Source organism: Mus caroli, unplaced genomic scaffold (assembly GCF_978045245.1).
Source record: "Mus caroli unplaced genomic scaffold, Mus_caroli_1 scaffold_10, whole genome shotgun sequence".
Taxonomy (NCBI): Eukaryota; Metazoa; Chordata; class Mammalia; order Rodentia; family Muridae; genus Mus; species Mus caroli.
In genome coordinates, this window is record NW_028227265.1 from 74,904,768 (window position 1) to 74,917,875 (window position 13,108).

A 13,108-nucleotide genomic window follows, 5' to 3' on the forward strand; every position below is an offset into this window, starting at 1 on the left:
ACTGCTTTCCAAATCCAAAGTCCCCAAATCCACATTCTTTCAAATAAAAGCATGGTCAGGCCTATCAGAGCATTACCCCACTCCTGGTACCAACTTCTGTCTTAGTTAGGGTTTTACTGCTGTGAACAGATACCACGACCAAGGCAAGTCTTATAAAAAAAAAAAAAAAAAAAAACGCAACATTTAATTGGGGCTGGCTTACAGGTTCAGAGGTTCAGTCCATTATCAAGGTGGGAGCATGGCAGTATCCAGGCAGGCATGGCCCAGGAGGAGCTGAGAGTTCTATGTCTTCATCCAAAGGCTGCTAGTGGAAGACTGACTTCCAGGCAACTAGGGAGAGGATTTTATACCCACACCCACAATGACAAGCCCATTCCAACCAGGTCACACCTATTGCAACAAGGCCACACCTTCAGATGTTGCCACTCCCTGGTCCAAGGATATACAAACCATCACAAGAGACAAACCCACAAAGTTGATTGGGGGAGAGATCTTGATTTATTTTTGAAGATGTTTTGAGAATTGACATGGGACAAAAGTTAAGGTGTGGAAAACTCTGTCAAGAAGTCCAGTGAGAATGCTAAGATTAGCTGCTGGGGAGTCTGTCCGGAGCCCGAAAGCCAGGGTGTACCATGTGGCAGTCCCTGGAGGGAAGCCCCTTGTGTCCAGTCAATCCAAGCCTCAGGAGGTGCAGATTTTCTGGTGGTGGAAAGCATCTGAGGTTCACCTCTTGTTGAAGTACTTTCTGTAGTCCTTCAGGGTCTTGGCCATGAGAGGAGCAGGTCTTTTAGCAGGGCCCTTTTTGATGCCTCTTTCTCCAAGGAGAAGGCAGGAAGCCCTCTGGGCTGGAGGATGGGCAGGAGCCTCAGGAAGACTGTGCTGATTTTGGGCAGAGGGAGCCCCAGTGGGTCCTGGCTCTCCTTGTTGGCTGGGGCTCTTGAGCTCGGTGAAGAAGGAGACCATCATTGTCTGTCTGGGTTGAGGCCTCTTGGCTCTTGAGCTCTGGAAGCGGGCTATGAGGGTTTGCAGCCTCTCCTCTTGGGACCCCTGAAGCCGCGGGGCTGTGGGGGACTCAGGCTGGCAGTTGGATTCCTTGTACCTGCGGGCCTGGGGCCGGGACTTCCCTCCTGGCTGCCCAGGCCCAACTTTGTCCTTGCCAGCCTGGCAGTGAGCACCATCCCTGGTTCCAGTGTGCTTCTGCTGGGGTCCTGCTGCAGGCCTGCAACCTGAATAGACTTGGGTTCTGTGGTGCTTCCTGAGCTCCCACCCCCAAGCTGAGGCTTCTTGATCCTGCTGAGAGGAAAATGCCTCCTGGGCAAGATCCCATTCAAACCAGGCTTGGTCACTGGAGGGAGTCTCTGGAATGGTGCTGGCAGCATTAGGACTCAGATCCATGGAGCTTCCAGACTCAGCTCGAGGCACCTTTGCAGGAGGATTCTGGGCCTCGGCTGGACATGGGGGTTCCCACCTCTGCCTCTTGCCCCGTGGACGCTCCGAAGAGGAAGGAGAGCAGCACTCCCCATTGAGGCAAGCCCAGGAGGAACCAGCTCCAGGGACTTCCTCCTGCTCCCAGTTGCCTGGTGGCTGGCACTTTCTTTGCCCACCAAACACAAGCCCAGTGGGCTCCTGTGGCCCAGCCCCTGGCTTTCTGGACAGGGGCTTGGCCCCTTCCTGCTGCCAAGGCTCCTCCAGCCTCACCCTGGACGTTCCTAGGTGCACCAGGTTCTGGACTTCTTGCTGCAGCTCAGGGCTCCAGTTTTCTCCTGGATGCAGGCTTCGAATGTGAGGTGGCCTAAGGTTGGACCTTTGGTGCGATCTGTCGCTCTGGCTTAGGCAAGAGCTGCTGCCTGGACAGCAGCTGCAAAGCCCAAGGAAAGCCTCTCTCTCATCTGCGCAGGCTTCCTGGGATGCTTGCTCCTGGGCCTTCTCTTCTGGGCAGGTGCTCCGGCCCTCCGTTGTGAGGCCCTTCTCCAAGCCAAAGTCCTGCAGAGCCTGCTGAGGCTGGGGTCCAAGCAGGAACCCAGTGGACCACTGGGCCACTAAGTCCTTTACAAAGGGCACGAGGAGCTGCTGTTTCTTCAAGGACTTGATGGTCTGTCTGAAGCCAATCTCTGCAAGGCAGTCACACAGAGGAGGAAGAGAAGACAGTTTCTTCAGCGTTTTGTACATCTTTCCTGGGTCGGTCTCCTGGCAAAGGCGAACCAGCAGCTTCTGCACAACACCTGCCTCGGAGCTAGTCTCCATGACCACTCCCGAGGACAGGGCTGGATTGTCTAGGTTCGATCTGCCAGACTCAGCTTGTGACCTGCCTCTAGTCGGGTGTGTGGTCTCCTGAGCAGAGAGAGAACACCTATAGGCAGAAGCTCACAGCTTAGAAGCCCTTGCCTCTCAGGCATCCCCTTTTATACCTGCCCCTGACAGGTGGGACCTCAGCCACGCCCAGTCTCAAGATGGCTGCCACACACAGGCATGGAAGCCACGCCCAGTCGCCAATTCCCAAGGTTTCATGTAGGCCTCCAAACAAAGACCGGATGGAAAAAATTGACATATGTATATATGTATATATGTATATGTAAATGAAATAAAGCAATCAACCAACCAAAAGCAAAACCACAACCAACACCAACACCAAAACCAACTAAGTAAACCAACAAACAAATCGGGATGGAATCTGTTCTCCTCAGACATTTCCTCATACTGACAAATGGCGACCCAGCCATGTGACCTCCACCCACTGAACCTCCTTAGGGCAAAGGCCTTTCCTTTGTAGGACAACTTATTGGAGGCACCTGTTTGCTGCAAGCCTCTTGCTGCTTCTTCCCACAACCTTGTAGCCAATGGAAGTTCACACAGGTGCATAGAACCAGGTGCACAGCCACACCTTTGCATTTCAGGGCTGTAGATGGGATTCTGTGTCTTGATCTAGGATTATCTGCAGCTTGCCTTGAATTCATTCTCATTGGACCTTTGCCTGCTTCTCTGGCTCATGCCTGTCTCTCTTTTTCTCACTACCAATGTTTTCCTCTCTTTTCTGTCTCTCCTTACACACTATGTGTGATTACCAATACTCACTTTAAAATTAGTGGGTATACTGCTGGTTTTCTCCTTGGCTTTTGCTGACCCCAGCATGTGACCTTGCTTGCATCCCAAGGACTATCTAAGGCATGCCCTCAGGTTAGATGCCAATCAGTCTGAGCTTTTACCCTAATGAGAGATAATCTCTGGGAACTTTGGTTCGCTGTTGTTCTCAATCCTATAGTCAAGGTATTTCTCACCCCCCCCCTCTCTCTCTGCCTCTGCCTCTTTGTATTCATGTAACTTTCCTTTTCTTCATCACACTCATACAAATAGTTGTACCACACACACAGGTACACACACAGACACCTACGCATGCATGCATGCACACACACACACACCCATACACATTAAAAAACACACACTAGCTGGCATGTGCACACAAACATGCACACTCGCACACACATACATACAGGCACACACACACACACAAACTGCCTTGATTCCTACTGGTTTGTGGGCACTGATGTCAAGTCTACTGCCAGACTTCCACAAACATATTGATGTGCCTACTTCTCTTTGTGACTCTAGGTATCTGTTCTTCCATCTATTATCCTACATGTATCCTTGCAAAACTGTCAGCAGGCAGACTGTTAGTCTCTTTGTCCAACTGCTAAACAGTATCTATGTTCATGGGTATCAATCATTCACAAGTAATGTAGAGATGTCTTAGTTAGGGTTTTACTGCTGTGAACAGATACCACGACCAAGGCAAGTCTTATAAAAAAAAAAAAAACAACATTTTATTGGGGCTGGCTTACAGGTTCAGAGTTTCAGTCCATTATCAAGGTGGGAGCATGGCAGTATCCAGGCAGGCATGGCCCAGGAGGAGCTGAGAGTTCTATGTCTTCATCCAAAGGCTGCTAGTGGAAGACTGACTTCCAGGCAACTACGGGGAGGATTTTATACCCACACCCACAATGACAAACCCATTCCAACCAGGTCACACCTATTGCAACAAGGCCACACCTTCAGATCTTGCCACTCCCTGGTCCAAGGATATACAAACCATCACATTCCACTCCCTGGTCTCCATAGACTTGTTCAAAAACATGAGTCTATGGGGGCCATACTTAAACATAGCATAATGCAAAATGCATTTAGTCCAACTTTCAAAGTCCTCATAGTCTATAGCAGTTGCAACAATGTTAAAAGTCCAAAGTTCAAGGTCTCTTCTGAGATTCAGTCAACTTAATTAACTGTAATCCCCCAAATAAGGCAGGAAACCATCTGGGCAAACTCCAAACTCTGCATCTCCATGGCTGATGTCAAAGTGGTCTTCAGATCTCCCTCCTTTTTCATCTTTGTTGACTGCAACAAACTGCCTTCTCCTGGGCTGGTTCCACTCCCCGTTAGCAGCTTTCCTCCGCATGTATCCCACGGCTCTGGCATCTTTAACATCTTTGAGTCTCCAAGGCAATTTCAATGTTACAGCTTCTTCTTTCAGTGTCTGGGATTCCACTTGATCTTTTGGACTCCTCCTAACGGCTGGCATCACTTCTCCATCTCTGTCTCTGTAGCACTCTATGCTCAGGTTGATCCACTCCACTACGGCTGATGTTCTTGGTGATCATCCCATGGTACTGACATCTCCAATACACTGGGGTGTTCCACTCCAACTAGGCTTCACCAATAGCCTCTCATAGGCTATCTTCAGGGTGCCCAGCCTCAAATCCTTTGCATGACCCCTTCAGTCCTGGGCTATCAACTACAGCTGAGGCTTCACCTTCTCCAGTGGCCTTCCTTGGCCTCTCACATTGCTAAGCCTCAGCTTTTCTCCATGATCCCTTCATTCCTTCACAAGCAGTACCACCTGAGTGACTCTTACACATTACCAAGTCCAGCCGCAGCATGAGGTACAATCTTGGGTATCTTAGGAACACAGCTTCTTTGTGCTCCCAGAAAACAATTTCCAGAAGATTTCACCTCAATGATGCTGGTCTCTTCTTAATCACCTCTAATTCCTTAGCTCCAGCTAACCAGCATCAATTTTCCCAGTAGTTCCTTCCATTCTTAACTCTAGAGCCAGAACCACATGGCTGAAGCTGCCGAGATCTGCTGCTTACAGGAACTAGAACATGATCCTATTGTACTGTTACATGATCACTAGCTTCATGTTTTCTAAATCCTTCACTGCCTAAGCTTCGCTATCCTGGTTCTTGCTCTGTAGATTGACCTTGAATGCAGAGATCAGCATGCTTGTCTCATGGGATTAAAGGTGTGTACCACCATGCCTGGATCTAATTAAGCTGGGTAGAATCTTGCCCCAAGGTCCCACTCCCTTAATCTTTTATCTCCTAGAACACAAGATTTTGCTCCATTTTACTTCCTGGAACTCCTTTCATACTCAAACCATATATTTTATATTTTGCCTTTCTAAGCTTGCTATGCTTGTTCAAACTTCTCTTTGTGAGACTTAACCAGAGAACAGAGTCTCTGCTGGGCTTTTTTGAAACTTCCTTTGTCAATGCAATTAATGCAATTAATCCAAGTCTCTTCACCTTAGCCTCAGGCAGAGATTTCAGACAAGGGTAAAAAGTAGCCACATTCTTCACCAAATACCACAAAAACAGTCTTTATGCCACATTCTGAAATTCTTCTCCTTTGAAATACCTTGGGCCAGGTCAAAACAGTTCAAATCACTCCCAGCAACAAAGTCTTCCATATTCCTACCAGGATGACACATTTAGCCCCATTTAAAGCATTCCACTGCTTTCCAAATCCAAAGTCCCCAAATCCACATACTTTCAAATAAAAGCATGGTCAGGCCTATCAGAGCATTACCCCACTCCTGGTACCAACTTCTGTCTTAGTTAGGGTTTTACTGCTGTGAACAGATACCACGACCAAGGCAAGTCTTATAAAAAAAAAAAAAAAACAAAAAAACCACAACATTTAATTGGGGCTGGCTTACAGGTTCAGAGGTTCAGTCCATTATCAAGGTGGGAGCATGGCAGTATCCAGGCAGGCATGGCCCAGGAGGAGCTGAGAGTTCTATGTCTTCATCCAAAGGCTGCTAGTGGAAGACTGACTTCCAGGCAACTAGGGAGAGGATTTTATACCCACACCCACAATGACAGACCCATTCCAACCAGGTCACACCTATTGCAACAAGGCCACACCTTCAGATGTTGCCACTCCCTGGTCCAAGGATATACAAACCATCACAAGAGACAAACCCACAAAGTTGATTGGGGGAGAGATCTTCATTTATTTTTGAAGATGTTTTGAGAATTGACATGGGACAAAAGTTAAGGTGTGGAAAACTCTGTCAAGAAGTCCAGTGAGAATGCTAAGATTAGCTGCTGGGGAGTCTGTCCGGAGCCCGAAAGCCAGGGTGTACCATGTGGCAGTCCCTGGAGGGAAGCCCCTTGTGTCCAGTCAATCCAAGCCTCAGGAGGTGCAGATTTTCTGGTGGTGGAAAGCATCTGAGGTTCACCTCTTGTTGAAGTACTTTCTGTAGTCCTTCAGGGTCTTGGCCATGAGAGGAGCAGGTCTTTTAGCAGGGCCCTTTTTGATGCCTCTTTCTCCAAGGAGAAGGCAGGAAGCCCTCTGGGCTGGAGGATGGGCAGGAGCCTCAGGAAGACTGTGCTGATTTTGGGCAGAGGGAGCCCCAGTGGGTCCTGGCTCTCCTTGTTGGCTGGGGCTCTTGAGCTCGGTGAAGAAGGAGACCATCATTGTCTGTCTGGGTTGAGGCCTCTTGGCTCTTGAGCTCTGGAAGCGGGCTATGAGGGTTTGCAGCCTCTCCTCTTGGGACCCCTGAAGCCGCGGGGCTGTGGGGGACTCAGGCTGGCAGTTGGATTCCTTGTACCTGCGGGCCTGGGGCCGGGACTTCCCTCCTGGCTGCCCAGGCCCAACTTTGTCCTTGCCAGCCTGGCAGTGAGCACCATCCCTGGTTCCAGTGTGCTTCTGCTGGGGTCCTGCTGCAGGCCTGCAACCTGAATAGACTTGGGTTCTGTGGTGCTTCCTGAGCTCCCACCCCCAAGCTGAGGCTTCTTGATCCTGCTGAGAGGAAAATGCCTCCTGGGCAAGATCCCATTCAAACCAGGCTTGGTCACTGGAGGGAGTCTCTGGAATGGTGCTGGCAGCATTAGGACTCAGATCCATGGAGCTTCCAGACTCAGCTCGAGGCACCTTTGCAGGAGGATTCTGGGCCTCGGCTGGACATGGGGGTTCCCACCTCTGCCTCTTGCCCCGTGGACGCTCCGAAGAGGAAGGAGAGCAGCACTCCCCATTGAGGCAAGCCCAGGAGGAACCAGCTCCAGGGACTTCCTCCTGCTCCCAGTTGCCTGGTGGCTGGCACTTTCTTTGCCCACCAAACACAAGCCCAGTGGGCTCCTGTGGCCCAGCCCCTGGCTTTCTGGACAGGGGCTCGGCCCCTTCCTGCTGCCAAGGCTCCTCCAGCCTCACCCTGGACGTTCCTAGGTGCACCAGGTTCTGGACTTCTTGCTGCAGCTCAGGGCTCCAGTTTTCTCCTGGATGCAGGCTTCGAATGTGAGGTGGCCTAAGGTTGGACCTTTGGTGCGATCTGTGGCTCTGGCTTAGGCAAGAGCTGCTGCCTGGACAGCAGCTGCAAAGCCCAAGGAAAGCCTCTCTCTCATCTGCGCAGGCTTCCTGGGATGCTTGCTCCTGGGCCTTCTCTTCTGGGCAGGTGCTCCGGCCCTCCGTTGTGAGGCCCTTCTCCAAGCCAAAGTCCTGCCGGGCCTGCTGAGGCTGGGGTCCAAGCAGGAACCCAGTGGACCACTGGGCCACTAAGTCCTTTAAAAAGGGCACGAGGAGCTGCTGTTTCTTCAAGGACTTGATGGTCTGTCTGAAGCCAATCTCTGCAAGGCAGTCACACAGAGGAGGAAGAGAAGACAGTTTCTTCAGCGTTTTGTACATCTTTCCTGGGTCGGTCTCCTGGCAAAGGCGAACCAGCAGCTTCTGCACAACACCTGCCTCGGAGCTAGTCTCCATGACCACTCCCGAGGACAGGGCTGGATTCTCTAGGTTCGATCTGCCAGACTCAGCTTGTGACCTGCCTCTAGTCGGGTGTGTGGTCTCCTGAGCAGAGAGAGAACACCTATAGACAGAAGCTCACAGCTTAGAAGCCCTTGCCTCTCAGGCATCCCCTTTTATACCTGCCCCTGACAGGTGGGACCTCAGCCACGCCCAGTCTCAAGATGGCTGCCACACACAGGCATGGAAGCCACGCCCAGTCGCCAATTCCCAAGGTTTCATGTAGGCCTCCAAACAAAGACCGGATGGAAAAAATTGACATATGTATATATGTATATATGTATATGTAAATGAAATAAAGCAATCAACCAACCAAAAGCAAAACCACAACCAACACCAACACCAAAACCAACTAAGTAAACCAACAAACAAAACGGGATGGAATCTGTTCTCCTCAGACATTTCCTCATACTGACAAATGGCGACCCAGCCATGTGACCTCCACCCACTGAACCTCCTTAGGGCAAAGGCCTTTCCTTTGTAGGACAACTTATTGGAGGCACCTGTTTGCTGCAAGCCTCTTGCTGCTTCTTCCCACAACCTTGTAGCCAATGGAAGTTCACACAGGTGCATAGAACCAGGTGCACAGCCACACCTTTGCATTTCAGGGCTGTAGATGGGATTCTGTGTCTTGATCTAGGATTATCTGCAGCTTGCCTAGAATTCATTCTCATTGGACCTTTGCCTGCTTCTCTGGCTCATGCCTGTCTCTCTTTTTCTCACTACCAATGTTTTCCTCTCTTTTCTGTCTCTCCTTACACACTATGTGTGATTACCAATACTCACTTTAAAATTAGTGGGTATACTGCTGGTTTTCTCCTTGGCTTTTGCTGACCTCAGCATGTGACCTTGCTTGCATCCCAAGGACTATCTAAGGCATGCCCTCAGGTTAGATGCCAATCAGTCTGAGCTTTTACCCTAATGAGAGATAATCTCTGGGAACTTTGGTTCGATGTTGTTCTCAATCCTATAGTCAAGGTATTTCTCACCCCCCCCCTCTCTCTCAGCCTCTGCCTCTTTGTATTCATGTAACTTTCCTTTTCTTCATCACACTCATACAAATAGTTGTACCACACACACAGGTACACACACAGACACCTACGCATGCATGCATGCACGCACACACACACCCATACACATTAAAAAACACACACTAGCTGGCATGTGCACACAAACATGCACACTCGCACACACATACATACAGGCACACACACACACACAAACTGCCTTGATTCCTACTGGTTTGTGGGCACTGATGTCAAGTCTACTGCCAGACTTCCACAAACATATTGATGTGCCTACTTCTCTTTGTGACTCTAGGTATCTGTTCTTCCATCTATTATCCTACATGTATCCTTGCAAAACTGTCAGCAGGCAGACTGTTAGTCTCTTTGTCCAACTGCTAAACAGTATCTATGTTCATGGGTATCAATCATTCACAAGTAATGTAGAGATGTCTTAGTTAGGGTTTTACTGCTGTGAACAGATACCACGACCAAGGCAAGTCTTATAAAAAAAAAAACAACATTTTATTGGGGCTGGCTTACAGGTTCAGAGGTTCAGTCCATTATCAAGGTGGGAGCATGGCAGTATCCAGGCAGGCATGGCCCAGGAGGAGCTGAGAGTTCTATGTCTTCATCCAAAGGCTGCTAGTGGAAGACTGACTTCCAGGCAACTACGGGGAGGATTTTATACCCACACCCACAATGACAAACCCATTCCAACCAGGTCACACCTATTGCAACAAGGCCACACCTTCAGATCTTGCCACTCCCTGGTCCAAGGATATACAAACCATCACATTCCACTCCCTGGTCTCCATAGACTTGTTCAAAAACATGAGTCTATGGGGGCCATACTTAAACATAGCATAATGCAAAATGCATTTAGTCCAACTTTCAAAGTCCTCATAGTCTATAGCAGTTGCAACAATGTTAAAAGTCCAAAGTTCAAGGTCTCTTCTGAGATTCAGTCAACTTAATTAACTGTAATCCCCCAAATAAGGCAGGAAACCATCTGGGCAAACTCCAAACTCTGCATCTCCATGGCTGATGTCAAAGTGGTCTTCAGATCTCCCTCCTTTTTCATCTTTGTTGACTGCAACAAACTGCCTTCTCCTGGGCTGGTTCCACTCCCCGTTAGCAGCTTTCCTCCGCATGTATCCCACGGCTCTGGCATCTTTAACATCTTTGAGTCTCCAAGGCAATTTCAATGTTACAGCTTCTTCTTTCAGTGTCTGGGATTCCACTTGATCTTTTGGACTCCTCCTAACGGCTGGCATCACTTCTCCATCTCTGTCTCTGTAGCACTCTATGCTCAGGTTGATCCACTCCACTACGGCTGATGTTCTTGGTGATCATCCCATGGTACTGACATCTCCAATACACTGGGGTGTTCCACTCCAACTAGGCTTCACCAATAGCCTCTCATAGGCTATCTTCAGGGTGCCCAGCCTCAAATCCTTTGCATGACCCCTTCAGTCCTGGGCTATCAACTACAGCTGAGGCTTCACCTTCTCCAGTGGCCTTCCTTGGCCTCTCACATTGCTAAGCCTCAGCTTTTCTCCATGATCCCTTCATTCCTTCACAAGCAGTACCACCTGAGTGACTCTTACACATTACCAAGTCCAGCCGCAGCATGAGGTACAATCTTGGGTATCTTAGGAACACAGCTTCTTTGTGCTCCCAGAAAACAATTTCCAGAAGATTTCACCTCAATGATGCTGGTCTCTTCTTAATCACCTCTAATTCCTTAGCTCCAGCTAACCAGCATCAATTTTCCCAGTAGTTCCTTCCATTCTTAACTCTAGAGCCAGAACCACATGGCTGAAGCTGCCGAGATCTGCTGCTTACAGGAACTAGAACATGATCCTATTGTACTGTTACATGATCACTAGCTTCATGTTTTCTAAATCCTTCACTGCCTAAGCTTCGCTATCCTGGTTCTTGCTCTGTAGATTGACCTTGAATGCAGAGATCAGCATGCTTGTCTCATGGGATTAAAGGTGTGTACCACCATGCCTGGATCTAATTAAGCTGGGTAGAATCTTGCCCCAAGGTCCCACTCCCTTAATCTTTTATCTCCTAGAACACAAGATTTTGCTCCATTTTACTTCCTGGAACTCCTTTCATACTCAAACCATATATTTTATATTTTGCCTTTCTAAGCTTGCTATGCTTGTTCAAACTTCTCTTTGTGAGACTTAACCAGAGAACAGAGTCTCTGCTGGGCTTTTTTGAAACTTCCTTTGTCAATGCAATTAATGCAATTAATCCAAGTCTCTTCACCTTAGCCTCAGGCAGAGATTTCAGACAAGGGTAAAAAGTAGCCACATTCTTCACCAAATACCACAAAAACAGTCTTTATGCCACATTCTGAAATTCTTCTCCTTTGAAATACCTTGGGCCAGGTCAAAACAGTTCAAATCACTCCCAGCAACAAAGTCTTCCATATTCCTACCAGGATGACACATTTAGCCCCATTTAAAGCATTCCACTGCTTTCCAAATCCAAAGTCCCCAAATCCACATTCTTTCAAATAAAAGCATGGTCAGGCCTAACAGAGCATTACCCCACTCCTGGTACCAACTTCTGTCTTAGTTAGGGTTTTACTGCTGTGAACAGATACCACGACCAAGGCAAGTCTTATAAAAAAAAAAAAACACACAACATTTAATTGGGGCTGGCTTACAGGTTCAGTCCATTATCAAGGTGGGAGCATGGCAGTATCCAGGCAGGCATGGCCCAGGAGGAGCTGAGAGTTCTATGTCTTCATCCAAAGGCTGCTAGTGGAAGACTGACTTCCAGGCAACTAGGGAGAGGATTTTATACCCACACCCACAATGACAAACCCATTCCAACCAGGTCACACCTATTGCAACAAGGCCACACCTTCAGATGTTGCCACTCCCTGGTCCAAGGATATACAAACCATTACAAGAGACAAACCCACAAAGTTGATTGGGGGAGAGATCTTGATTTATTTTTGAAGATGTTTTGAGAATTGACATGGGACAAAAGTTAAGGTGTGGAAAACTCTGTCAAGAAGTCCAGTGAGAATGCTAAGATTAGCTGCTGGGGAGTCTGTCCGGAGCCCGAAAGCCAGGGTGTACCATGTGGCAGTCCCTGGATGGAAGCCCCTTGTGTCCAGTCAATCCAAGCCTCAGGAGGTGCAGATTTTCTGGTGGTGGAAAGCATCTGAGGTTCACCTCTTGTTGAAGTACTTTCTTAGTCCTTCAGGGTCTTGGCCATGAGAGGAGCAGGTCTTTTAGCAGGGCCCTTTTTGATGCCTCTTTCTCCAAGGAGAAGGCAGGAAGCCCTCTGGGCTGGAGGATGGGCAGGAGCCTCAGGAAGACTGTGCTGATTTTGGGCAGAGGGAGCCCCAGTGGGTCCTGGCTCTCCTTGTTGGCTGGGGCTCTTGAGCTCGGTGAAGAAGGAGACCATCATTGTCTGTCTGGGTTGAGGCCTCTTGGCTCTTGAGCTCTGGAAGCGGGCTATGAGGGTTTGCAGCCTCTCCTCTTGGGACCCCTGAAGCCGCGGGGCTGTGGGGGACTCAGGCTGGCAGTTGGATTCCTTGTACCTGCGGGCCTGGGGCCGGGACTTCCCTCCTGGCTGCCCAGGCCCAACTTTGTCCTTGCCAGCCTGGCAGTGAGCACCATCCCTGGTTCCAGTGTGCTTCTGCTGGGGTCCTGCTGCAGGCCTGCAACCTGAATAGACTTGGGTTCTGTGGTGCTTCCTGAGCTCCCACCCCCAAGCTGAGGCTTCTTGATCCTGCTGAGAGGAAAATGCCTCCTGGGCAAGATCCCATTCAAACCAGGCTTGGTCACTGGAGGGAGTCTCTGGAATGGTGCTGGCAGCATTAGGACTCAGATCCATGGAGCTTCCAGACTCAGCTCGAGGCACCTTTGCAGGAGGATTCTGGGCCTCGGCTGGACATGGGGGTTCCCACCTCTGCCTCTTGCCCCGTGGACGCTCCGAAGAGGAAGGAGAGCAGCACTCCCCATTGAGGCAAGCCCAGGAGGAACCAGCTCCAGGGA

At 49.4% G+C, this 13,108-nt stretch overlaps 1 protein-coding gene across 1 annotated transcript; it reads right to left on the reverse strand.

Moving 5' to 3' along the window:
• Positions 1-723: 723 nt before the first annotated feature.
• Positions 724-2,244, reverse strand: LOC147002437 (uncharacterized). Its single transcript, XM_085844303.1, has one exon. The coding sequence runs from the start codon at positions 2,242-2,244 to the stop codon at positions 724-726; it is 1,521 nt and encodes a 506-aa protein (XP_085700429.1).
• Between the last annotated feature and the right edge of the window lie 10,864 nt (positions 2,245-13,108).